The 14,271-nt window shown below is 36.7% G+C and overlaps 1 protein-coding gene across 5 annotated transcripts; it reads left to right on the top strand.

Annotated features, from left to right (window-relative positions):
* The first annotated feature begins 4,136 nt into the window (after positions 1-4,136).
* On the top strand, positions 4,137-13,556 carry LOC18444355 (uncharacterized). Of its 5 annotated transcripts, XR_016044080.1 has the most exons (4): positions 4,137-4,890; positions 5,305-5,490; positions 8,087-8,282; positions 12,233-13,556. XR_016044080.1 is itself a non-coding variant. In XM_088851508.1 (3 exons), the coding sequence occupies exons 1-3, from the start codon at positions 4,513-4,515 to the stop codon at positions 12,302-12,304; spliced, it is 636 nt and encodes a 211-aa protein (XP_088707634.1). In that variant the 5' UTR covers positions 4,137-4,512; the 3' UTR covers positions 12,305-13,556. The 5 variants fall into 5 exon arrangements, 4 of the variants coding, with proteins under 4 accessions (XP_088707634.1, XP_088707632.1, XP_020529329.1 ...); XM_088851508.1 differs by lacking the exon at positions 8,087-8,282; XM_088851506.1 differs by lacking the exons at positions 8,087-8,282; positions 12,233-13,556 and adding an exon at positions 6,022-6,738.
* Positions 13,557-14,271: the final 715 nt, after the last annotated feature.

Below are 14,271 nucleotides of genomic sequence, written 5' to 3'. Positions count from 1 at the left end.
CATTCCATAGTGGATCAAGACAAAGAAAAGTCTAATTTTATGAATTCATTAATAAAATTCATTAACAAGGTTCATATTGACCCAACCCTTTCTTTGTCTTGGGCGCATCATCATCGTCTTCATCATAGCTTTTTTTCAACTATTTAGGGTCGGCTATGCGAATCTTGGCCCACCATTCTACTCTATCAAGTGTTATACCCTCTGTGAGGTCATAAGTCTCCATATCTTCTATAACTAATTCAAACAATGTCCTTTTGGGCATGCTCCTTGCCTTTTTAGAGCCTTCCACCTGAACTAACTCGTAGATGTTGGGCCCCCACATGCCAGAGCCCTGGGTGGAGCAAATAAATATATTAACTAACTTGGTCAAGACCACTAAGAAAACTATGAAAAATGCAATGTCTAAATGGATTTTCCATAGTGGTATCCCCTTCCACGAAGCATTGTTAATGAGTTGGGACCGTACAGGCCCGATCCTAGTTTGGCCCAACAAATTTGTTTCAAGCATGGCTTGGAGCCTCGCCTGAATATATAGTAGCAAGGCCCAAACCCAGCTCGGGCTTGAAAATCAGGCTGGGCCGGGGGGAAACCTTATATAAATACAAAAATAATAAATATTAGCACATGCACACATGTGTGTATATGTGTATAGACACACATAGACATGCATATATGTGTGTGTGTGTGTTTGTACTTCGAAAAGTTTAAACTGGGCTTGGGCCATGCCAGTGCAGGCTAGCCAGAAAGTATATTGGGCCTCCCATAGCGCGGTCAAGAACATGAGGCTTGAAACCCACCCAAGTAAGGTCCAGCGTGAATGCATGCGGGCTGGCCCGATCTGCTAACAACCCTATTTCCACGTAGTCGATAGCCGCAATTACGCATCAATGGTCGATGTGATTGCAAAAGCAGGGCCTGGAGTCAAACCCCATTAAGACAAAAAGCTTAAAGAAAATAGCAATTAAGATGCTACGTTAAACTTACTTTGCTAACGTGTGAGAGAAGCTTCAATACATTCCAATGGTTGCATACCTTTAAGAGAAGTGGGCTGAATTCCTTCTTGCTTCAGAAGCTAGTGAACATCCATTATAATTTGAATATTAGAAAGTAGTAGTTGGAGAGGGTAATTGAGGACTATAATCTGATTAATCTAGATTACATATTGATTTGGACTCCAACTGAAGAGTGGTTAGTAGAAGTCGAGCAAGTAGTGCTCAATAAGAGGGCTTTTCTTGAAACAATGGGTGAGGAGGATGATGAAGATGAACCATGGGACTAGCCACACGAGAAACCATAATTTTAGTAATTGGAAGGAGATGTATGTCGGGAATATGTAAAGGATCTCATGGCATGGGAACGGTCATGATGATGATTATGAAGTCATCCAATTCCAACTTATAATGTACATACTAACATATGGGGTCATGAGCCCGAGCCCAGTCAACAAGAAGGTGGGAGCGAGCATGAGGTGAGAGGACCAACCTTAGGGACTTTAGTACGTAGCTGAATATATTTGGCCTGATCCCTAAAGTCCCCAAACCCCTTGTTCCTCGATGAGCTACATGATGTTCGGGTTCATGACCGTCAAGATTTTGATTACCCACCATGTTATTCTGATTAGTTTTTAGATTGTATGTTTTGACTTATTTGAATAAATTGTTGATATTTAATTAAGGGTCGTGTTAGGGTACTCCTACATATGGACTATTTCTTTATATTTTCGATATTTATTACTCTCATTTTGTAATACATTTTATTTAACACGAGCATTTTTTATCATTATGAGAGGTAGGATAAATATTTTTATAAGAAGCTAGTGGTAATTAATATTACATGTAGGTGATATCATACCTCATGTGGATGATATCATTCTCCACTATAATTAATAAATATTTTTTATTTAGAATTTTTATTTTATCCTTGATTAATTACCTAAAAATACCTATAAACAAAAAAGTTACTACAGTGTAGAGTAAGAGTATCAAGTGTCCAAAAATATTGAGTATATTAAACAAATACTCTATATGTAAGAGTGCCCTAACATAACTCTTTAATTAACTTATGAATGTCATTATTGAAATTTAAACTCTGAAATTACCATGTCACATTTAAAGGAGAAATATACATCTATTATTCATACATCTTTCCTAATTTCATTTAAACGCATAACCCTATTAAGCAATATTTTTTTTACAAATAAACTCATTTTGATTTTTAATCCGCATTTTCAATTTTAACATGTTCAATATTTTTCGATTATTTTTGTCAGCACAGTGTGGCTGATCAAGTCAAACCAAATCCTAATATGCCAATTCATTGAGTGGGAACCACATGATGGCTCATTTAGGCACCTCGCCCACCTTATAAAGGTTTTTTAAATACTGAGAGCCAAAATAATATATATTTTTTTATATTAACTAATAATCTTATTAAATAAATGAGAATACTACATATGCTCCCCTAGCACATACCCTGTCTTAATAGGTCACATGAAAAGTGCAAAGAGCGCCTAACTTTTCAAAGAAAATAAACACATCATCTTCATCATTACATTACATGCACAAAGCGTGCCCAAACATTCTCCCAAAAAATGGAAGTTCACAAAAATCGATGAAAAAATAAAATAAAATAAAAGTGTCCATATTTTCCTATCCCATTATTAAATGCGTAACAGCCAACGCGCTGGACATCAACGGCCCAGATGCTCCATATTTTTAACTGTCCATTGGGCGTGTCGAATCCCAGCCGTTCAATCACATCCTCGAACAATTCAAACTTTAAAAAGCCTTTTATTTCCAGCTCTTCCGCCAAGATACTGGGCACCAGGCACCCAAAAAACATCCGTTTTTATTTTCACTTTCGCAACGATCGTTGTAACGGAAATTAGATAGTAGAGAATAATAAACAAAGGAAAATTATTTCATGCTGGCTGGACGGTAATTCATATTCATAATTTTCATGTTAGAGATTATATATAATTGGAAATTAAGTCTTAAAATCCATCTCAAAAATAGATTTACTAAGAGGCCAGCATTTCTACATATGCGGGTTTGGCCACATAGATAGAAACCGGTCTATAAACAGATAACCAACTTGCCAAAACTTTTCCATTTATTAATTAGTGGTTTATGTACGGATCTTAAAATTTTTGGTAAAGTACAAGATGCTTCGCTTATAAGTGGAAATTATAAAGAAGGTTGGTCAACCTAGTTTCTTTTTAATTTTTTCAAGATTGCCCATTATTCAACTTGAATTTTGATTTTTTTTAATAGTTTTTTTGTTAGTAGGGCAGTGCCACAAGTTTTAAGGCACTGCCCTACTAACAAAAAAACATAAAAAATAAAAACTAAACAAAATCAACATTTGGGTTGATCGCAGGACAATTTTGAAAAAAATAAAAAAAAGTGGATTTCCGGATCTTCTTTGTAGTTTCTACATACAAGTGAACCTGAAATTTTAGGGTCTTTACATACAGGATTAGGTATCTATAGAGCCGAGGCTGTAAACAATCAAATTAGAGCCTATTTTTAAATAGGGTCAAGAAATGTGGTTTCAATACTGGGAATCTTTGTGATAGCCTTAAAATATATTTCCATCTTTAATTATAAAATTTAAGTATTAAAAAATAGTGTAGATCGATGAGATCTATAAAAACTTGAAAAACTTGAAAATTGACGATCAAAAAATGCCTTACAGGATGTACTATTTTCAAAAGTTGAAATCTGTTTTTTTTTCATGTCCATGCATTTTGATATTGAGATGATCAATTTGAAGATATTTGAGCATCAAAACAACCTCTTCTATTGAAAATTTTGAGGTAGGCTCCAATTTGATTATTGAATTTTTTGAGGTAGGCTCCAATTTGATTATTGAAATTTTTAAGGTAGGCTCCAATTTGATTATTGAAATTTTTGAGGTAGGCTCCAATTTGATTGTTTAGAACCTTGGTTCTATATAAACTTTTTCCTGTACATAAATCACTCTTTATTACTTGCTAGTTTGCGGCATTGAGCAACCAGCTTTTTAAGCAGTAATCCAAAATTTCTCCACTTTCTTAGTGGAGACCTATTGGCTTGCTTGTTTATTTAATGAAAATAATACTTAAAACGTAATCCAGCAGAAATGTCAAAATTTATAAGTCAATTAATTTTCAGCTTTATTACCGACCATTTGGGTGTCAGAAACTCATAATACGAAACTTAGGGTGGAATACGAGATGCTTTATAACGGTTATCACGTCTGTACTGTATGATAACCGTTATCACGGTAGCTGACAAACTATTATAACGGAGTAATCCCTTTTCAGAAAACCCGCCCAAAATTAGCAAACACGCTTAACACACCATTAAAAACCAGCCCCTCTTTCCTTAAAACCGCCTGCATCTCTGTCTCCCCCACGAAAACCACCCACCCCACCTTCAGAATCACCTCTCTATTTCTCTGCACCGAAACCACCACGCCATCTCCAAAACCACCTCTCTCTCTCTCTCTCTCTAGACGTAGGTTGTAGCCATGCACGCGAAGTCGGACTCGGAGGTGACGAGCCTGGCACCGAGCTCACCTCGTCGGCCGCTTTACTACGTTCAGAGCCCATCGCGCCACGATGGTTCCATCGAGTCGACCCCCATGGCTTCCCCCCACCACTCTCGTGAGCCCTCCGCTGCAACCACCACCGCCCGATTCTCCGGCATCCTCCACCACCATCGCCTTCCTGGCGCACCCTGGAAATCCTACCACGCTATCGAAGACGAGGACGAGGAGGAGAGAGAGCCCTTGCCATTTGCTTGCTATGTTATTCTATTTATCCTGTCTTTCTCTCTGCTCTTCTCTCTCTTCTCCCTCATCTTGTGGGGTTCTAGCCTGCCCTACTCTCCTGATATTAAAATGCAGGTTGATTTAACATCTCTCTCTAAATCCCTTCATGGCCCTTGATGTAATGCATGGTTTTGCTTTATCTGTCTTGGATTCCTTGTTGTTTTTTTCTCCTGGTGTTTCTTTTGCTTTTTCCTCTCGTTGTTTGGGTGGTTTTCTCTCTCTAAATCTTAGGTGTTTTCCCCTTTTCTCTCATGGCGGTTTTATACCCTTCTCCGGGTGTTTAGGTGTTTTTCCCTTTCTCTCTCTTGACTGTATTCTTCTCATTATCTCCCGCGAGTGGTACGGCGTTTTCTTGGTTTCGTTCTTTTTCTCACAGGTCATTTTAGGCTTTTTCCTCCTCGCTCATGGCGCTTTCTTCTCTTCCATGTTTATAGTGTTATTTTTCTTTTTCTCTCACACTCTGTTTTTCGTTTCGTTCTTTTTCTGTAGAGCGTGAGGTTCAGGAGTTTCAATGTCCATGCTGGTTCAGACCCGTCAGGGGTGCCAACCAAGATCCTCTCCATTAACGGTACCGTGAAGCTCTCTTTCAGGAACCCTGCAACTTTCTTCGGTGTTCATGTCACCTCCACTCCTATCATCCTACACTATGACAGCCTCAAGATCGCTTCTGGTGATGTAAGCAAAACTTCTTTCTCAAAATCATCTTTCTCATTTCCATTCATTCTTTCTGTTCCGTTTGTCAAACTTCTAATCTATTGTTCTTTGAATTCAGTTTATTTCCCCTGATTTTTTTTCCATAATTTGATTTGGTATATTTGTAGATGAATAAGTTGCCCCATTTCTCAGAGCTCATTTTCTCTCAATTTTCAGTGATTTCTCCCCTTCACCTTGGTGTTAACCCTCTAAACCATCTTTCTTTGAACTTTGTTTTATTTCCCCTATCTCCACCATTATTAAAGCTGCAATCTTTCTTTCTCTGAATTGGGTGTTTGGGGTCTATTTCCCTCCTTTCCATCAATTTCAAAGATCCAATTTTTCTTTCTTTTGATTTGGGTTTTTGGATGTATTCCCCTTTCTCTACCATTTTTGCAGCTCCAATCTTTATTTCTTTGAATTGGCTTTTATGGCTTTATTTCCCCCTTTTCCACCATTGTTAATGTTGTAAGATACCTTTCTTTGAATTGGTTTGTTTTTTAGATGATAAAGTTTTATCAGTCAAGGAAGAGCCAGAGGCTTGTTCAAACAGTGGTTCAAGGAGATGAGATTCCTCTTTATGGAGGGGGCTCAAACTTGAGCAGCTCAGACCAAGACAATATGAAAGTGAAACTTAACCTAAGCTTTGTGATCAGATCAAGGGCTTATGTTTTGGGGAAACTGGTGAAACCCAAGTTCTATAAAAGGATTCAATGCTCTGTGGTATTGGACAAGAGGAAGCTTGAAAAACCCATCTCTCTCAAGAATTCCTGCACTTACAGGTAGAGAGAGAAACATTAGGCCGTTTGATTTTGGACTTGGGGGAAATCGAATACCCTTCTTTCTCTCAACGATTTAGGCCAGACTCCCCTCACGATTTTGTAGAAAGATAAACATGGTGCTAGTTGATAATGGATTCAGGGGAGTCTTCTTTCTCTCTCTAGACTGTCCTGTTCATAGATTATCCTTTCTCTCTCTAGACTATACTGTTCATAGTTTATCCTATCTCTCTCTAGACTATCATGTTTATAATTCATAAACTAGAGAGAGACAAGATGTCTGGTAATTTTAAAATTCGGACTTTTGAGTGCCCTCCATTTGTGTACCCTGCGTCGCTTGATGGAGAAAGAAACGACATGCTGATCGTGTGCGTCCTCTATCAGTGGACGGTGCAGATATGGGATGAGATGTCGTTACGTCATGATATAAAATCTTGATCGTTTAATCTCACAATGATGGTTTTGCACTTTTTTTTGTTGTTTTCTTTTTTGAATTTTTGTCTTTTTCTTGTTCCCTTGTTTGAAAATTTTGCCGGTTACATTGATGGGGGAATTAAAATGGGGCGGCCCCCGTGCATTTCTAACGTGGTCTCGTTTCATCTTCCCATGAAGAATCAAAGTAAACGCTCTTCACTTCACTTCACTTTTTTAAATGCTTCATGTCATCTTTTTATATGACTTTTTTTTTTTTTATATGGAAAAGTTTTATATGGGGGCGCATCCCTACATTTTGTGGCCTCGAGGCATAAATCATCAATTAGAGATGGATGTAATTATGTAAAGGGTGTGGTTTCCATGCGGTTGCAACTGTAAACGATCCCACTACGGAGCACCTTCCAATTTTATCATAATATATAATTTTGATGTAAAATGTTCTTGAGATTATCTCAAAATCTATTTTTATATCTAATTATAAAATTTTAAATTTAAAAAATAGTTAAAATCATGTCAATCTTAAACATATGAAAATCTTGAAAATAGACGGTGTAGATAATATGTTGTAAGATGCACTATTTTTGAAACTCAAAATCTTTTAAATTTTCATAGTCATACTTCTCGATGTGGAGATGATCAATCACAGGGTTTTTCAACATTAAAATAACTTTTTCCCATGGATTTTTGAGGTACATCTGTAGTTTTACATTATAAGATTGCAACCTTATATAAACTTTTTCAATATGAAAATGATGGTGCCACAAAAAAAATAAAAAATAAAATAAAAGATTGAATATATCCTCCAAAAAAATTATTTTTAGTTTTGAAAATATATATGACGAGACTATTTATTTTTTGATACAAAAAGGTTAGAATCATCATTAACCTTTAATTTATAGGATATAATTCTTATAAGGCCTAAGCCTTATGAAAAAAGTAAAGCCTCCATTTAAAACTTGGTCCGGATAACACTTGGGGCATGAGAAACCTTTAGACGGATCTCAAATCCATTTCTAACCCTTAGAAATGAAATTTGTAGCTCATAGAGTAATGCTGATCTCATGGATATGTAAATTCTTGAAAATGGGTGGCAAATAATGTTTTACAATATCTATTTATTTTAGGGCCTGAAATTATATATATATATAGTCAGATGATCGATTTAAAAGGATTCGAAAGTTTTTTGATATTAGTACTATTTTTTATGAGATTTAAGACGTGGCTTTGTTTTTTTTTTAAGGCCTAAGCCTTTTGTAGATCTTTCGGTGTGAGGCCTGGCGTGGCATATTAATTTATAGATGGATGGATGGATGGCTGAGAGGTATTGGTGCATGTGTATTGAATTTTGTTTGTTTTTGTTATAGGATTGTATACAGCGGGATCATTTACCTTTGATAGAAGGTCGTCACAATTCCTTACAATCATTTGAAGTGAAATTTGATAGCTTGGATGTGTTACAAAGTTGAAAAAATTTCTTTTGAAGTTTGATCTTGGTCAATAGAATAATTGCAACCACTCAATTGCACAGCCAATGTTCATGATTAATGTGAGATATCAAAGGTATATGGTCTTATTCTATATTCTCCTTTTGTTATAAAAAAAAGTTTACATACGGTTGCAACCTTAAATGTAGAATTACATATGCACTAAAAAATCCATTGGAAAAGGTTGTTTTAATGTTGAAAAACCCTCTAATCAATCATCTCAACAATGATGGGTATGAATATATGAAAAAAAGTTTTTGAATCCCAAAAATAGTACATCTTGTAACACATCATTTAGACCTTCCATTTTCAAGATTTTCACATGTTTATAGATCTTCTTGATTTTAAGTATTTTTGGAGTTTAAAATTTTATAATTAAATATAAAAATAGATTTTGAGATAATCCTAAATAATTTTGTACATCAAAATTACATGTTGTGACAAAATTTGGAGGTACGCTTTAATTGGATTGTTTAAGGTTGCAACCTTATAGAAACCACACCCTTTGTTATATAGTATAATATAATGGTGATCTTTGAATTTAATATTCCAGTAAAAAAATATTTGTAGTTATGAAACAAAAGAGGAATTTAATAAGGAGAGATATTGAAACGTCGGACATCTCAATATTCCGGTCTAAATTTGGCTTCAAGAACCCCGGACATCTCAATATTCCGCTTTAAATTTGGCTTGAATGAAGGGAACGTTACAAATAACCTAGAGACTTTCTATGCAAATTACCCCTAATCAAAAAAAAATTTACACTTTTTTCTTTAAAATACATTTTCTAACAAATACCTCTCAAGTTAAATAGTTTATTTTTCTAGACAAAAATGCCTTTCCCGTACACCAGAAATCATTTTGGCCAGATTTGACGTGGACTATCACACCCGAGTAGCAATTGTCAGATTGCACCATTGAATTGCTAGACCCCTACATTTTTGCCGGACCGAACTTTGAATTGCCGGACCCCTTACTCCAGAAAAATGAGTAGCGGACCACGCTTTTCAACCGTTGGACCCCTTGTTGCAAATGCCGGAATGCCTCTCTGATCATCGGACCCCTTCTTGTTCCATTAACTTGTACTGTAGGACCGCCAATGTTATTTACCAAACCAATATTACACTTTTGGACAGCCTTAAGAATTAACTAGACCGCTTTTTCATGGAAAAGAGGAGAGAGAAGCATGGTAAATATAAGAGAGGGTAGTTTAGATTTTTATTTTTTATTTTTTTTGGTTGCTAGATAAATGTATTTTGTAAAAAAATGTGCGAAAAAAATTTGGTTGGGGATAACTTGCATAGAAAGTCTAGTCTTGAGAGTTATTTGTAATTTCCCTTAATAAATTGGTACAGGAATGGTATATGAATGTGTTGTACGGCATACAAATTAGGCTTTATTTTATGGTGTAGATTACCTTGTTTTTGGCTTCTAATTTTCCGAAGGCCTACCCGTACATGAAGCTGGCAATGGCCCGGGCTACCCTGGTCCTAGCCCTATCCTTGACCGCCTAACGGATCGTCCTTATCATGGCCTTGGCTCAGGCCCGGCCCATCTATACCCTTGGGCTATGATGGCCTGGTTCTTAGGCCACATTTGATAGTTCAAGCCCTAAATTTTTAGGAGGGGGCCAACGAAACTGGGTTGTACCACCCGGTTCATTGCTACCCCCTAGTACATGGAACCAAGAAAACATTCAACCTTCCCCGTACAAGAAAGTTGCCATTTGACTGAGGTAAAAATTTATATGCCTCTTGGAGATTAGTAGAGATATAGAAAAGCATACAATAAAACAATTTACCTTTGGTGTAAGGTGGTCACAATTAATCTTACCTATTGGATAATAAATTGGATGGTTTCATTTATTCTATTGACCAAGCTCAAACTTCAAAAGAAATTTTTTTGAACTTTGTGATACACTCAAGCTATGAGATTTCACATCGAATGGTTTTAAATAATTGTGACATCCTTGTATCAATAATAAATAGTATTATTGGATACAATACCATTATATATTCACTCACACATATAAACTTTATTTAGGAGTATTTTTGGACCTGAGTTTCGGCATAGAACCTTCTCAGCCTAGTGACTAAGTTTTATAAAGAAAAAAAGTCTTATGCATTCTTGAAATAGTAATAGCTTAAGCTCGACTAATTTTTGGATGTTCAAGTCTAATTATTTGAGGAATTCAAAATTCAATTTTTTTCTAAAATTCTTTTCTAGTGATTTTAGAAAAAGGAAGTTTACGCTAATTAAATATCTATCTCCCTTATGTTGTAAGTTATGCTCACGTCCCCATTTTTCGAATTTTTTTCCAAAATGCCATCAATCGAGACTTTCAAAATTGATGTGAAAATATTAAAAATCGATTCACATATTGAACTTTTGAATCAATTTTTTGTGAACTCGGGTTTGGATTTTGAAATTCTTAAGGTCCATCTATTTGATTGAGTTATTTAGTTAAACTAATGATTCGTTATTGGAACAGATAGTACCAATTAAATGCTTGTGTGAATAATTCCTCGAATTGGTTTCCATCTCCATAAAGAATATAATTGACAACTCATAGTCAACCAATCTTTCCAACCCTGCCTTACCTTGTCCACAATATTCGGTTAATCCAATGATTCGTTATTGGAGCAGATAACATTAATTGAAACCTTGTTTGAAAAATTCCTTGAATTGGTTTGCCATCACCATAAAAAAATATAATTGACAACTCGTAGTTGCAAATTCTTCTTTTCACTGCAACTAATCTTTCCAACCCCGCCTTGCCCCGTCCACCCGAGAACCAACCTTTTTCAAAGTTCGATGTGGTTCGAAAGAATTGGATGCATTAAATAAGGGTTTTGTTAGGCTACACCACTTGGTGGTGTATACCCTTGAATTCCTTAATATTTTTGGATAATTAGGTACTCTTATCTTATAGTGTAGTAATTTTTTGTCTAAGGGTATTTTAAGTAATTAATTAAGGATAAAATATAAATTTCTAATAGAAATAAAAATATTTATTAATAATAGTGGACAATGACATCATTGACATGGTGTATGACATCATTCACAAGATGCATTAATTATTTTAAACTACTATTAAAATGATATTATTTTATTTTAAAAATATCCATTCTACCTTTCTAAATAACAAAAAATTCTCCCACTTGAATATATTCTACACTGTAGGATAAAGGGTATCTAAGTGTCTAAAAATATCGAGCACTTTAAGGGGCTGTTGGGTATCTAAATGTCTAAAAACATCGAGGATTTTAAGGGGCCGTTGGGTATTTAAGTGTCTAAAAATATGGAGGATTAAGTGTCTAAAAATATGAAGGACTTTAAGGGGCTATTTGGATATTTGTATTTCTATTAGGGGGAAATAGATTACAAGGAAATATACTATTTCTAGTGTTTGGGTACGCACATAATGGGCAGGAAATGAAATACATTACCTAAAATTTTCTCAAAAACCATTAAATCTATTCCTATCCCAATAGCTAAAAAATGTATTACGAAAAAAATCTGGTAATATGAATCCAACGGACCAGCTGGAAAATATTAAGTATGCTTTATATATATTTGAGATCCGCTTTATCGCTAACTTCCACCCCTCTCTCTCTCTCTCTCTCAATCAAAAGACTTCCTTGTGCCTGCGATAATATGTTATCGAACAGGGCAGATCGGCCCTACATCCCTCAAGTTGGCACTTTGGTGGTTGCCCATTTCGGCCTGAAACCCTAGTTTTTTTATCCGAACTACTCAGGTTTTCATTTTTCAGTGGTTTTTTAGCCGGATTGCAGAACACACATCTTCAAATTAGATCATCTTTGCGAGCTTTAACCCATTCATGGTCTCGTGAGTTTTTCTGTGTCTCTAAAGCTATATCTCTCTCTCCAAGATCCCTCAAATGATTTAATATTTTACTGGCTCTCTCTTCCCCTTGAGTTCCTATTAACAGAAATATTGACGGGACAAGGGATAATCTCTTCTGTCATAACTGATTGGCAATGATCGTAACTCTGTGTGCAGAGCGTGAGGAAGAAGATCCAATGCTCAAGAAACTTTAGAATGGTGAAGGTACAGCCATCAGTATTTCTATAGAAAGATCGTTCTCTTAGTTCTTAACATCGAGAAGAGCTTACTCCCCAAAGGAACAATACTGTAATATTGAGTTTCTTATTGGACAGATTCCAAGCCAGGTTTATGAGAATATAGAGTGGTAGTGATTAAGTGATCATTAAATAGCCATTTCAAAGACTGACAAAGGAGATTATTGATGGGGCAGTCGTTCCTTTGGCAGTGGTTCTTGATAATTCCGGTTCGGTGGACTTCTTTGGCCATGTGTTGTTGGATGTTGATGATTCAAGACAGATCTCTTCGAAACCTGTGATTGTGCCTGTTGATATTACCTCCTCTTCTGCGTCAAATTTGGGGGCTTCTTATACCCCCAATGGGGTGGTGAAACCAGCTGGTGCTTAGCCTTCTTCTCAGTCCATCTTCCCCTTTCACCCTGCTGCCTATTTGAATATGCTGGAAGTTCTGGGTGCGGCCTTTCAATCACCAACTCCTGAGCTTATTGTGGCTTTGGATACAGTTATTAATGCTGCTCGTGATCTGAATAAGATGACATCTGCTGTGAGGCAAGAAGTAGAGGCTGATTTAGCCAATATCCCTGTTACATCCTCCTTTGCGATTCTGGTTCTAACACTCTCTACTGCTGACTCCCTGGCATGCCCAAGACGGAGCTTAAGCCCTCCCTCCCAACGTTCTCACTCCTGGGACAGGCTTGTAGCTCGAGGCTCTACTCCTAGAGAAGGTAGTGCCATCCGCATCAATTCGGGTTTTGCCTCCAAGCCGAGCTCTATCAGCAGCGACTCTTCCTCCACAGTATCCCTTTACGAATATGGTGGATTCCTTGAGGGACCAGGAGAACCTTCTTCTCCCAAATGAAGATTATAAGCTGGAACATGCGAGGTCTGGAGATGATCATCGCAGAAGGGAGGTCAATTGCTTAGTCTTTAAATATAAACCTTTTTATTTTTATTTTGCAAGAAACCAAACAGTCCATCTCCCTCTCTTTTGGATTTTAAAAAACTTTGGGGGTAATGGGTCTGTTTGTTTTGAGGGTCCGGTGAATTCTGGGTCCTTCGGGGATCCAACGGTCCATTTTTGCTCTCGGGGTTTTTAAATCCGATAGGTTTATGGCTATTACTTTTGAGGGACGTATCAGAGATTTTCGTTGGGTTATTTTAAATGTTTATGGACCTACTCTTAAGGGTGGTCTGAGCATAAGGAAGGTCAAACTTATGAATTGGGTTTTATTGTCTAAATGATGATGGAGGGTTTTCCTGAACTCATCCCACCTCTGGAAGGATGTTCGAATTACTAAATATGGATTCGATCTTTTCTCTCATTCGATCAAAAAGAAAAGGGCAGGGACGTAGACTTACTTCTCAAATTTTGAAAGATATCTTCATTTGCAAAAATATTGTCTTAAGCAATGTTAGTTGGGTCTCTTTTTTATGTTATCCACAAATCTCAATCACCTCTCTACTCTCGGAATGCCAAAGAAGGGTGTGACCCTAAGGCAAATCTTCATAAGTGTTACGTTATGGCATATCTGGTTGGAGCGTAACAAAAGGACCTTTGATAGGGTTTCTTCTAATTTCGAGGAGGTGAAAGTTCATAATTTACAGTCCTTATAGAATTGGTTTTCTTGTACTTCGGATGGTCGGGGTGTTCTTCTGTCTGACATTTTGTTAACCTAAAAAATCTGGCCTTTTCCTTCTCCTATATTGGCACCATCCTTCGTGATAGTGCTGGACATGTTCTCTTTTCTTACTCTGGCCCATGTGGCAATACCACGGCTAACTAGCACAATTGTATATCTCTTCTATAGGGCCGAAAAATTATTATTGAGAAGGGGTTTTCAGACGTGACTCATTGTATGTTGTTAAATGGTGCAGTCAGTGTTTGAAAGCTCGTCGAGTCGAGCCGGACTTGTCCGGTTCAACTCGGGAATCATTTGGTACCGAGCCGGTTCCACGAAAAAACCGGGAATTGCCCGT

This window comes from Amborella trichopoda, chromosome 11 (assembly GCF_054954075.1).
Source record: "Amborella trichopoda isolate Santa Cruz 75 chromosome 11, AtrichopodaSantaCruz75HAP2 v2.0, whole genome shotgun sequence".
Lineage (NCBI taxonomy): Eukaryota > Viridiplantae > Streptophyta > Magnoliopsida > Amborellales > Amborellaceae > Amborella > Amborella trichopoda.
Note: the sequence above shows the minus strand (reverse complement) of the source record. Positions and strands in the feature narration are given on the sequence as shown.

Coding starts and splice junctions, on each gene's coding strand:
- LOC18444355 (XM_020673670.2), top strand. CDS start 4,513: ATGCACGCGAAGTCGGACTCGGAGGTGACGAGCCTGGCACCGAGCTCA. Junction 4,891..5,304: donor CTCCTGATATTAAAATGCAG/GTTGATTTAACA, acceptor CTTTTTCTGTAG/AGCGTGAGGTTCAGGAGTTT. Junction 5,491..6,012: donor TCAAGATCGCTTCTGGTGAT/GTAAGCAAAACT, acceptor TTTGTTTTTTAG/ATGATAAAGTTTTATCAGTC.